Genomic DNA, 12,505 nt, shown 5'->3' on the forward strand with positions numbered 1-12,505 from the left:
ACCCCACAGGGAATAAGACCACATTCAACCAGGGCTGCATCTGCCTCTACAGCCTTTCTCAGAGGTGTCCCTACCAGGGACATCCTAGAAGCTGCTACCTGGAGTTCTGTACATACCTTCACCAAGCATTACCACTTGCCAATTTTTTTCTAAATCCAGAGCTGGCTTTGCCACTGCAATCTTGCAGGGCCTTATAGCTGGTCCTAATGCTATCTAATTTCCTCCTCCCATCCTTAGCTTTGGGAATCTACCCAAATGTGATGACTACAACAGTGAAACATGAAGAACATAGTACAGTTGTGTACACTTACCATAAATGTAGATGTTCGAGTGTATTCACTGTTGCAGCCCTGGTTACCCTCCCTCCAGCCCCCAGTCTTCTATTCACTATACCTCTATTCTTGTTTACTATGCTTAAAGCTTTCTGGTGTATTTGCTTTTTTGTTGGAAGTGTAACCTTGTATATAATTGCTTCCCATTATGGGGGCACCTGACATCTGGGGCAAGAAAAACTGATGTAATGGCGTCGGCTGCATGCTTTATATCCCTAACTACCTGACGTCATGGAAGATGAGACAGCAACTGACACAGGACCCAAGACTTTGATAATCAGGCCGACTGAGGGCTACCTGCAAGCAGATAACCCAAATGTGATGACTGCAACAGTGAATACACTCGAACATCTACATTTATGGTAAGTGTACACAACTGCACTTTCTGAAGTAAGGTAATCACTGAGTCATGGATAGTGGCTCATGCAGCATGTTGGCAAAGGTACGTTGAGCTCATCAGAAAATTGCCATTGAAAGCTGTCAGGTACTGGACTTTTATTTGTTTTTTATTTCAGATTCCAAGCAGCCTGTCATCTTCTGAAATAAGGTAATCCCCGGGTCATGGATAGATGCTCATGTATCATGTTAGCAAAGGTATCCCCTATACTTAATACATGCACACACAGATGCACACATCTACATTCACTCATTAACTAACAAGTCCACCCCCAAAGTCAGTCAAAGTCACAGAAACTCTCACCATTCAAGAATATGCACACTCCAGCATAAACATCCAGACTCTTGATTCCATGTCCAATCCCCTCGTATGACCATCCAGGCAGGCAGACTCACAAACATTCATGCAGCTGTATTTATTCTCTTAAACAGACGTACACAAGTGCACGTGCACACACACACACACACACACACACACACACACACACACACACACACACACACACATACTCATATACATGCTTGCATATACTCCTGCGCCCCCATGTCATCATTAAGCTTACCTGAACAGTAATTGCTTCCCTAGGAGTGAATGTGTGACTGGATTCTTTTGATGGCATTTACTTTTTCCTGTGGCAGTGATATTTTACTCTAACAAGCAATTGTCTGAATTGTAAATCTGCAGTTGCTGCCCTTTCCAGGGAAGAGCACATGCCTGATTAGCATTAGCCACTCCCCAGATCGCCCCATTTTTTTGCAGCTGTGTCCAGAAACCTCAGCGATAGGGAGATGCAAGATCTGGAAAGGCTTCTTGCGAGGGGGGAAATGGCAGTTTTAAGGCTTACTCCTCATGCTGAGTCTTTCTGAATCTCAAACAAATTTTCTTTTGAGACCTTTACGCTATACTATAAATAACGTAACGACTAACAACTGTATAGTGAACTGTTGCTGCCTGTGACATTATTTCCAGAGCTAAGTCTTATTTATATGGGAACCATATTTCCCTGTAATGCTTACTGTAATTAATAATGTTGTATTTTATGTTTTTGAACAATGTCTGAAAATAATACTTTTGTGTAGTAGTTTCCTCACCTGGCTACCAAATGTTTAAATACTGTATAAAAAGTAATATAAAAAAGCTTTGCATTGCAAGTTATCCATCTTTCTGTATCATTGCAGTGCCCATCTGGCTTTGAGGGGAAGAGCTGCGAGTCTGAAATTGATGAGTGTCATTCTCACCCATGTCAGAATGGAGGCACCTGCATTGATTTGGTGGGGCATTACATATGCTCGTGTCCACCAGGAACTATGGGTAAGTACAGATCTCTAACTGTAAGAAGGACTTTTCAGTTCCACCCCACTTACATTTCTTAGTACTTTAAATTAAAGTACATTTTTCTTGTGTAGTCCATTTTTTAAATGCAGACAGTTTGTGTGTTCTAGAATAAAATTATATAGTGGGAGATGTCCCTGTGCATGGGGTAGAGCGTTTGGTACCATGGTTTGGAGGAATAGTTTTAGAGTGGCTTGGAAAGTGCAGTATTTCATTGTACTTTTGACATGCAGACGTTTAAATATAGCAATGTCCTTACCCTAAATATAGAATGGTCACAAGCAGATGAGGAAGATAGAATTTCAGATTGATGTAGGTTAGCGTATTTTATTTGCAAATATTTTTCATATTTTAATAAGCTTTGGAGGACATTCTGTTCTGTTAATAAGTATGTAAATTTGAAACTTAAAACACAACCCAAGTTGTACTAAAGTGGTAATAAAAACTATAACCAAAAAACACAATTGCCACACTGGAAACAGAAAACAACAAACAATAACAGCCCTCTAGCATCCAACACTTTTCATAGGTTCATAGGTTCATACTAGACTATCTGCCCTAGGGCATTTATAAGCCTAACCAGAGTGTGTTTGGCTTTCGCCACCCATTTTAAATGAATTTTGCTATGCCCTTTTTCGAGGTTAGTATACTGTGCCTCTGTCTAACAGTGACACAGAAGTGATACCCGGGGTAAACCTACGATCTCCCATCCACTCATCAAGATTCCTCTTGAAGAGAGTCAATGAGGGACTCTGCCTAACCTGGACTGGGATTTTATTCCAGAGTGAAGGGAGCCTCTGGGTTATGAATCTGTCCCTCCAGCATGTCCTATTTATTTCAGTGCTGAGGTTCAAGTCTCTCAAGCGTAGCTTGATGGGATTTGGATTTTCTGAGGTGCAGCATGTCCATTAATTCCGGGTTGGACATGGCTTTATACGTCAGGCACAGATCGCCTCTGAGCAGGCGGTATGCCACTGAGTAGAGCTGGAGTTTCTTTAACCGGGCAGCATATAGCATCTGTTTGAGCCCTTTGATCCTCTTGGTGAGGTACTTTTGGGGTCTTTCCAGTTGCTGCAGGTGTCTGGTAAGGTACATCCCAAAAGGGGCATTGTACTCAATTATGGGCCTGATGAGGGATGAGTAAAGAGGCACAATGACGTCCCCTGATCTAGATGTGAATCCCTTCCTGATTAGGTGGGCTATATAAAATGTTTTTCTAACCACTTTGGCCACGTGGTTGTCAAATGAGAGATTGCTATCAACTTGGGTCCCCAGGTCCCTAATTACTTCTTCTGTACTTAATGGATTATCACCTATGTGGTAATTTGTGGGCACTTTGTTTTTGCCAAAGGGGATGACTATACACTTTTTGGCATTTAACTTGAGGCCATGGCTCTGGCACCAGTTGTCTGTTTCTATGAGGCCCTTTTGTAGGATGCTTGTGTCGGCTGAAGAGTCGATTATGGCGCCTAGTTTGCAGTCGTCTGCGAACTTGGTCAGCCACAGTCCTTCCGTGTTGGCCTGTACCTCCGAGAAATATATACCGAACAAGAGAGGTCCCAGGACTGAGCCTTGTGGGACGCCACTTGTAACTGGTTTGGAGTCTGACATGGCTCCAGCAATTCTAACCATGTGGGTTCTGTCCTTGAGCCAGTTTGCAACCCATCTAGTGACATAGGGGTTTATATTTAAGCTGGTGAGCTTATCTATAATGCCCGAGTGGGGTATTGTATCGAAGGCTTTTGCGAGGTCCAGGTAGGCTGTGTGGACCACCTTCCCTCATCAATGGCCTTGGTGACTGTTTCAAAGAAATCAACCAGGTTTAAGAGGCAGGATCTGCCCTTAACAAAGCCGAACTGGGTAGGATCCAGTGTCTGTAGGTCCCCAATATCTTTATTTATGAGGTCCATGATGATCCTTTCCATAGCTTTGCAGACCAAGCTAGTCAGGCTTATGGGGCGATAATTTCCAGGATCCGTTGAGGCACCACCTTTGTGGAGAGGGACCACTGTTGCTGTACGCCACTCTTTGGGTACATATCCTGTAGTAAGGCTGAGATTGAACTGTAGTTTTATGTTTGGGTTTAGCTCTTCTTGGAGTTCATGTAGGACGCAGCCAGGGACACCGTCTGGTCCCATTGATGCTGTGTTTTTTGCTTTGGAGAGGGTGGCTCTTACCTGAGCATCTGAGATGTCAGGGGGGCAGCACTCTGCTGGGATAGATATTTGCCTTTTTGGTGGGGGGGGGTGCGCTGAACCTGTCATCTAGGATGTTGGCAATGTCTGTGGGTTAGGTGTATTTTTTGTCATTTTGGACTAATTCTGAGCATATCTGGGAATTCCCACCCAGGTTCCTAACATAACTAAAGAAAGCCTTGTGATTATCCTTAGTGTCCTGTGCAATTTTTCTCTCGAAGCTGGCCTTAGACGATTTTATGAGTGCCCGTAGTTTTTTGCTAATACTGATCAGAGATGCCTTCCCTTTTTGGGATTTTGCTCTATCATGTAGTAGCTTCCTCCTTCTATTGTATAGTTTGTTTATGGCTTTTAATACACTTTCATCAACAGACTTCTTCAGAAACAAATCACAGTCAAATGCACAACCTTTAAATGCAATCCATCACCAATTGAGTTAAATTAACACATCGATCAACCTATTAACTACTTAATTAAATGCATTACTACAGAAATTGTAAAAAAATATATACAATACTTAAATGCATTTAATTAATTATTTAATAGTTTAATTGCTGTGTTAACACAGTTGGTGATGGTTTGTATTTAAAGGTTGTATGTTTGACCATGATTTATTTCTGAAGAAGTCTGTTGAAAGTGTGTTAAAAGTGTTGGCTGTTAAAGTGCTGCTATTGGTTGTTGTTTTCCATTTCCAGTGTGGCAATTGTCATTTTTTTTAACCTTAAAAGCTTATGACTTAATGACTTTAAGGAAGTTCGACTGCCTTAATGACGTGTTGATATTTTTTGTTTCCCATACATATTTATATGTGTGTGTTTTGCATGTGTGATAAATACATACAGTTGTGTATGTATATGATGTATAGTAAAATATCTTAAATGACTTCATAAATGAAATTTATAACTGACTTCTGATTAAGTAGAACCTTATTCTGCAGTATCAAGGTGTTGTATAATGTATCTATTTATATTTTCTGTTGTTGATACTTTTTAGTGTCGGGTTTCCAAGCTGTTGTTAGCTTCTTCAGTGGTATGCTTCAGACTTACGTTTTCAACCAGAAATTGATGTAACACTACCTTATAGAAAAGGCAGAGGTCAGAAAATGAATATAATTCCTGAAGTCATTCAGAAAAGTTTGTTTTCCAGCCCTGTTCTTTTTGTAGGAAGGAATTGTGCGTTTTCATGTAGCTTGCTTGAAAGCTAAAAAATGCAGTGATGCAGTCAGTATTAAATTGTATTACTGTGGTATCTCCCTAGAATGAATAAACAAACTCAAAGTAAGGCGAGCTGTAGAATAATGTTTTTCTGACTTTGAAAGATGAGTACTGGCCAAAATTAAAACTCTTATTGTACTGCTTATATAGATCTGTATTTGTTGTGTTTTTTGGTTTTGTTTTCTGATTTAAATGTTTATTCTGTAGTCTTATGCCGTTCATGCCAGATTTCATAATACTACATTGACTGGTGAGATATTATTTGAACTACCTCGTTTGTATTTTCAGTAAACCATCTTGTTTAACGTAAGCAGCTTTTATTTTTGTAACTTTGCCACTCTTTTTGCATTTATTGCCATATTTAGTTATATAAAGCCCATTTCCTACTCTTATACCAAGAAGAATAGTGCAGAGAGAAGCAAGGCCTATGGGAGCCCATTGGTAACCCCAAATGGGATAGTCAGGTACTTTTTGTAACCAGTTGCTTAACCAGACGGTTCGCTTATTGAGTTACATATATGTTAACATTTAAAGTTTTTAGTTTTTCAGTTATGCACAGTCAAGATAAGCAATATATACTGTTACCTGTTCAGGCCTTGTGGTTACCTTTTCAAAGACTGCCACAAGATTCATAATCATAGACTCCTCTATCACAACTTCTCGAAGAAGCCTTCCAGTCAAGAATATGTGGAAAATGTTCTTCATTTAAGCCATGAACCATGGGGGTCTACCATTTTTAATGCTTCTTTTCCAGGTTTCACAGTATCTGTCAGAAGTGAGATTTTCTTCTTTATAGTTGTCTCAGCTATTCAGCTGATTGCATGTGGCAGCTATTTCCAACTTTCTTGTTGGACATGTCTATATTTTCCCTGGAGGTGTGCACGGCCTTTTTATAGTGTACCTTTCTTTCTGGAGGGATCCAGCTCTCCCTTGGAATACTTATTTCATGTTGCAGAAGTTGACACTTTCATTGATTTAAAATGTTTATCTGGATGAACCTATTTTTGGTGTCCAGAGCTTCTCGCTGTTTCTGTAAAACTCATTTGCCTTACATTTCATAGTAGTAGTACTTTAATTTGATGTTTGTATTAAATAATAATAGTGTAAGCATGTTTTCTGTAATGCTGGACTTCACACTTGACATGTTTGTTGTATAACTCTGTGACATTACAGGAGTGTTGTGCGAGATTAACGATGATGACTGTGTTGTGACATCTGCCAGCCATGGCCCTAAATGTATGAACAATGGCACATGTGTTGACAAAGTTGGAGGTTATCGTTGCAACTGTCCCCCTGGTTTTACTGGTGAACGTTGCGAGGGTGACATTAATGAATGCTTATCGGACCCATGTCACCCACATAATACCATTGACTGCATCCAGCTCCCCAGTGATTACCACTGTGTCTGCAAACTAGGATTCACAGGTGAGTTTCAAGATGGTGTGCCAAAATTCATCTTTGTTTCAAATTTGCATCATTGTACCAGACATAGCCACCTGGTTACTTTGAACTGTTTTGCTTTTGCAGTTTTAGCAGTATGTGTTAGGTGTTGTACATCAGATTCCATTTTTTGTGCTTATGTATCCTTAAACCTGCGGTAGTGGAAGATTTGCATAATATTTCTTATTCACTATATCTCTTGAATAGGAGATTGCAAGGCAGCATTAATTTTCATTGATTTGTGTCTGGATCTTTTCAGTATACCGATGTTTCAAAAGCTATTAATAAAAGTAATTTTGAAAGTGGTATTTATGAGAGAGTGGTTAAAGGTGAACATCAGCCCAGCACGTAGAGCAGTATTGATAAGCTGTCAACATTTTGCATTTGTGATGCAAGCTTATGTATAGAGTGTAGGATCCAGGACCCATATTAAGTTGAAAAGTTACATGCAGTATGGTGCTTTGCTGTTTTGGGTGCTGTAAGAAAAAGACAGTAGAATTCTTAGGAGTGGGAACACACAGAGGATCTGCTGGTTGGGTGGAGAAGAGATAAGAAAAGGAAGAAACAATGGGTTATCTTGCTTTGTTGAAGGCCAGCCAAATATTGCATTTAGAATTAACTATGCATTTTCTGGCATAGATGCTTCATGCACATGTGGGGCTACTCCTGATTATTTTGAGAAGATAAGACCTCAAGATTTGTTAGTGCATGTAAAAGATCGCATTACTTCTGGCTCAGAAATATATGTGGTAACTTGATCATGCTTTGTCATGGCTTTTATCAGCCAAGTATAATGTTCTGAAAGGTTTTTTTTCTGTTCAGTATTTTTAAAATAACACCACAATTTTTATGTATTTGCCATAAAGTTCTCCATACTGTGTGCATTGTCAACTGGCAATAATGAATATATAAAAAGTTTATTGAGCATCTCTTTTTGAGGGTTGCTAGGATAATAGACCACACATATTGGGAATATCTTAAGTTTGCAATGCTTTTTTAAATTCACGTTTAATCTGACTGGTCATTGCTTCTGAAACCTTGTTTTGCATACTCTTTTATTCTTATTCTTTAGTTTGTCAGCAGATTCAGACTTCCAAAAAGGAAACAAGCCACAGCAATGAAACTTGTTTTTCTGAAGTTTTAATACTAAGGATGTTCCTTTCATGCTTTGCTGAGCCCGATTATTATTTGTATAGATATGTTTAAGTTAGAGTGATGAATGCAGTCTTTAAAAGTACAAATGCAACTCTTAAACCAGTTCCTGTCTAACATCACTAAGTGTCTGACCTTAGTTTCAGCAGCCGCCTGCTTGGTAAAAATGTTCACATTTACATCATTTGCTTACTGAAAGCAGCTATGAGAAACCACTGCTTGGCCTAGACATTGTCCTGTTACTTATTTTTCAGTAATTTTGTTATTAGGCTTTTCACAATTTATTTAATGTAGTTAGTTCTTAGACTTTTCAAATGTTTGCCAGTGATAAACTTGGATCATACATAGGCATAGGTATTAAGATGTTACTGGTGTCATGTCTCAGGAAAGGCAGCAGCAGGGTTAGTTTAGTTCTTATGATGATCTTGTGTAAACTATGTGAAAGTACTAAAAATGAACACCAGAAGAGGTACTTGAATCCTTCTGAGTGCTTAACCTGAAATGGGTTTTGTGGGAACTTAAAGGAGATAGCTGTTACTCTTCCTATCTAAAAAGTTCAACAATATTAAACCCGTCTTCTCCATACAGTTCCTTAATAACACTCCCATTCAGGTAGAGTCCAGCACTTAGCTCTTAGGCGTAACCATCAACGATCAGCTTAAATTTGGCTTGCATGTTAATAACTATATCAAAAAGACTCATTCAGAACTAGGGCTCCTTTACCGTAACAAGAAATTCCTTACCTCTGAAGCCAAGATTACCCGCTCTCTTACCTACCTTCTACCCAGTCTAATGTACAATTCTCAAATTCTCACAAATCTTAACTCAGCACTCCTGACCAAACTCGAATATACCTACAAGGTAGCTAGATTTGCTGCTCAACAAACCTACAAATTCCATCACTGTCTCTCTCTCTCTCTCTAAAACACATAAACTGGCTAGAATTATCCCACCAGCTTCTTTTCTCTCAGCTCCAGATAATCCATTCTGTCTTATACCAGCCTTCCTACTGCCCAACACTATCTCCTTTCATCTCCCATTATTCTCCCTCCAGTCATCTTCAAAGCTGTAACCAAGACCTACTACAAATCTACAAACCCAAGTCTAAATTTGGACGCAACATGTACAGCTATCACCCCACTATTGCCTGGAATAGGCTCCCACTAGAAGTCAGGACCCTTACACATCCTAAACAATTTAAGACAGCCACCAAAGAGCACTTTAAAAGTCACTGGTCCTGCCACTGCACACTCCCTCCTTAAATATCCCCTACCTCCCATACCTTAATCTACTTTCTTCCCCTAACTCACTCTTCTCACTAGCTCTTTCTTATCTTCCTTGACTACTCTTTCTACTGTCTTCTAAAATCTATTAAGCAAATTGCCTCAGAGAAACATTCTGTTGTAATTGTCTTGCCTTCATGCAGCTACATTATGATAAAATTGTTTTTTTGTAACCACTTACCCCAAAACCTATACTCATCTTAATGACATATTTCTTTTTATACATCTTCAAATAGTTATGCTATACTCCTGATTATTGACACTGTAGAACACTGTATTGCTACGTAATGCCTTGTAATAATCCTGTAACATTGTTGTTTAATACGAATTTGTAATGAAAATTGTATAATATGTTGGAGCTTTTCTCCCCGGGCCTCCGCTGAAAAAGGGCTTTTTAGTTCAGTCAGACAATCCCGGTCAACAAATGTAAAAAATAAATAAATAGATAGATAAATAAATAAATAATAAAGGAGAAAGAAACCACTTGTCTTGAAGGCTGTTGGGACTTAGTATGTAGAAGATTAGTCGGTACCTACGTATTACTGCAACCAGATTTCTGAACTGTCAGAAATGGTTGTGTTTCTGAGAAAGGATGCCTGGTAACTTAAAAATGGGAGGGTACAGTCTTCTGTACTACCGTGTGACAACGGTTTTCACATTGGAAGAGGAATAACATGAAAAATCCTCTTCCCGGGGCGCATTCGCTCCCGACCCAAAGATAGAACCAGTGCTTCTCAGTCGTCCTTAAGGTTACAAGTCATGAAAGGCAGCGTGTTCCCAAACCAGACAACCAGTCCCTTTCAAAGCCCGTTAGGAATACACAGTGGCATCTCTGATTGTGAAATTTCAAAGGATTACATGTGTGAATCATTCATCACTTACAGCACTTCTGGCAAGCTATGTAATTGGTTCTAATTAACAGAGGTATGTCTGTGAAGCGAGAGAACGGTTACCACCCCTGGGCCATCTGTGTTTGGGAGGGGACAGTAACTTAAGGTGCCTTAGCACCATGGCTGGTTGGGACTGAAAACATTGTCTTTGAGACCTTAAGATAGTGGGAGCAGTGACACGGTTGGGGGGGGGGGGGCTCTGTCATGTTCTGTATATAAGCAAATGACTTGTCAGCTCTCTGTTGTAATTTTTAGGTCCAGGATTGTGAGTATGCAGAATTATGAAAAAAAAAGAACATTGAAACTACAGAAGAACAGTGAATGTTCTTTAAAGTTTTTTTTTTTTTTTTTTTTTTTTTTTGCAAGGGGTAAGTCCACCTTGCCACGAGTGCCTCCTGTACGTATATGTACTAACTCTGAGATTTCCATACCTCAAAGAAAGGGGAATACACAGACACAGTGACCTTGTACTTATTATATGTGGCTCCATTTAAAACTGTTAACTTACCTGTCAATGCATAAAGTGTCCGATGAACTAAAGATGAGCCTTACAAATAAATAAGTAATAAGGAGAATGCATTGTAATTCAAGAGTCTTTGTTCACTGCTTTTGTTGACATAAAGTGCAAACTGCAGTCATACCTTCATGTTTTTCAGCACATTGCAGCTGACTTGTTTTAGCAAACATTCTAAGGATCTCATCAATAGGGTCTTTGTATCTTTTATCTTAAAATCAAAGCTGACATGCTCTGAATACTTTTGTCAGTGAAGCAGAGTGCAGGGATTTCTTATTATGATCAGCCAGTGCACTCTCTTTATAATAGAGTGTTAATAACCTAAGCCAGTCATATTAGATGTCTGCAATGGCAAATACATTACAAAACATGTGCACATGTACATGCAGTCATTACAGGACTCCTTCAAAACTTTGGGTGTAGATATACAGGACACCTTCAGAACTTTGAGTGTAGGTATACTTAATGATAGAAAGGTACCATCCAATATGGTTGTCCCCCCAGCCCCCCAAAAAGTGAACCCTTAACAAAGGGGGCATTTCTTTGTCACATCAGAAGATGGTTTAGAAAGGTTTGCACTTGCGGGAACATCAAAACTTTCATGACAGTTCAGCAAGTCTGGGATTGAAGCAAATTCTGAAAGTAAGATTCAGATCTTGGTGAAAAGTGGTGATGGCACTGAATACAGTAACATGACCCTGATCCCATCCAAAGAGACAAAAAAAGGAGGAAAGGACACAGTGGGGGATGACAGCTTGTGTAACAGTGGACTGGAAGGAGTCCCAACAAACATACTCAGATGTTTTTAACATTTTAAAACTCGCTTAATCACTTCCTCCACCATTTACCCATCAAATCATAGAAGAATCTCAAAATCAGAAGGATGAGTTGCTCATAGTGGGCAACTCTGGTTAAGGAAGTCTGTTCAGTAGATCTGTTAGAGAGATTAAGGTCAGCTCTGATCAGAAGGAAGCTTATCATTCGTGATTATAAATGTAAAGGTCTTGCACAACATGCCAACTCATTAGTCTACTGTATAATTTGTCAAAATTCATGGAGAAGCATTTACAGTTAGTTTGTAAGTCAGCTAAGAACACTGGAAAACATGGGCACATTTCAGTATATATTCACAAAAATTAAGTCCATCATCATAAACCTGTTAAACTTCTAAGGTTATGTAGCTGTGGCTACTGAGCAAGGCTTTCAGGTCAACTTATTTCCTTGTGAACCTGAGTAAAGCATTTGATAATGTAAATGTAACTTATTAACTAACAGGCTATAGAAGGTCTTTGTCCGAAAAGTAACCTCATCAGATGGATTAGAGAATCATTTACAGGTAAAATTTACAAGAGTTTGGTTTAAGAAGATGCAGAGATAACTGTCAAATAGAAGTCAGTCTCTTTTAGAGGTCTCATTTGGTCCCATTATTCTGTAATGTATATCTTCATTATCTTTTTGTCTTTTCTGCAGATATGTACACTACATCAAAGTAGCCAAAATTATAGCAAGCAAAGGTGATTCTAAAATTAAGCAAGACAACATTCATGCACTTGCTAATTGGTTATAGGCCTACAGCATGACTCCAAATATTAGAAAGTCAACAGTGTTGCCTTTGGAAATGTCAGATTCTTTGGAAGGTGGAGTGAGCAGTGTCTTATTAGACAGGCCAAGTCAGTTCATGACCTAGGTGCACTGATAGATGGAAATTTAAATGTCAGCTTACATGTAAACCAAATTGTACTCACACTTTTGAAGT

General features: G+C 39.2%; 1 protein-coding gene across 2 annotated transcripts in view; it reads left to right on the forward strand.

Moving 5' to 3' along the window:
- NOTCH3 (notch receptor 3) overlaps positions 1–12,505 on the forward strand; it is a 798,092-nt gene that overhangs the window by 633,441 nt on the left and 152,146 nt on the right. For both annotated transcript variants that reach the window (XM_044084438.1, XM_044084439.1), the window contains 2 exons: positions 1,908–2,040; positions 6,644–6,895. In XM_044084438.1, the coding sequence (XP_043940373.1) occupies positions 1,908–2,040; positions 6,644–6,895 (385 nt within the window). The remainder of the gene's footprint in view (positions 1–1,907; positions 2,041–6,643; positions 6,896–12,505) is intronic.

This window comes from Protopterus annectens, chromosome 9.part0 (assembly GCF_019279795.1).
Source record: "Protopterus annectens isolate FY-2018-M chromosome 9.part0, PAN1.0, whole genome shotgun sequence".
NCBI lineage: Eukaryota > Metazoa > Chordata > Ceratodontiformes > Protopteridae > Protopterus > Protopterus annectens.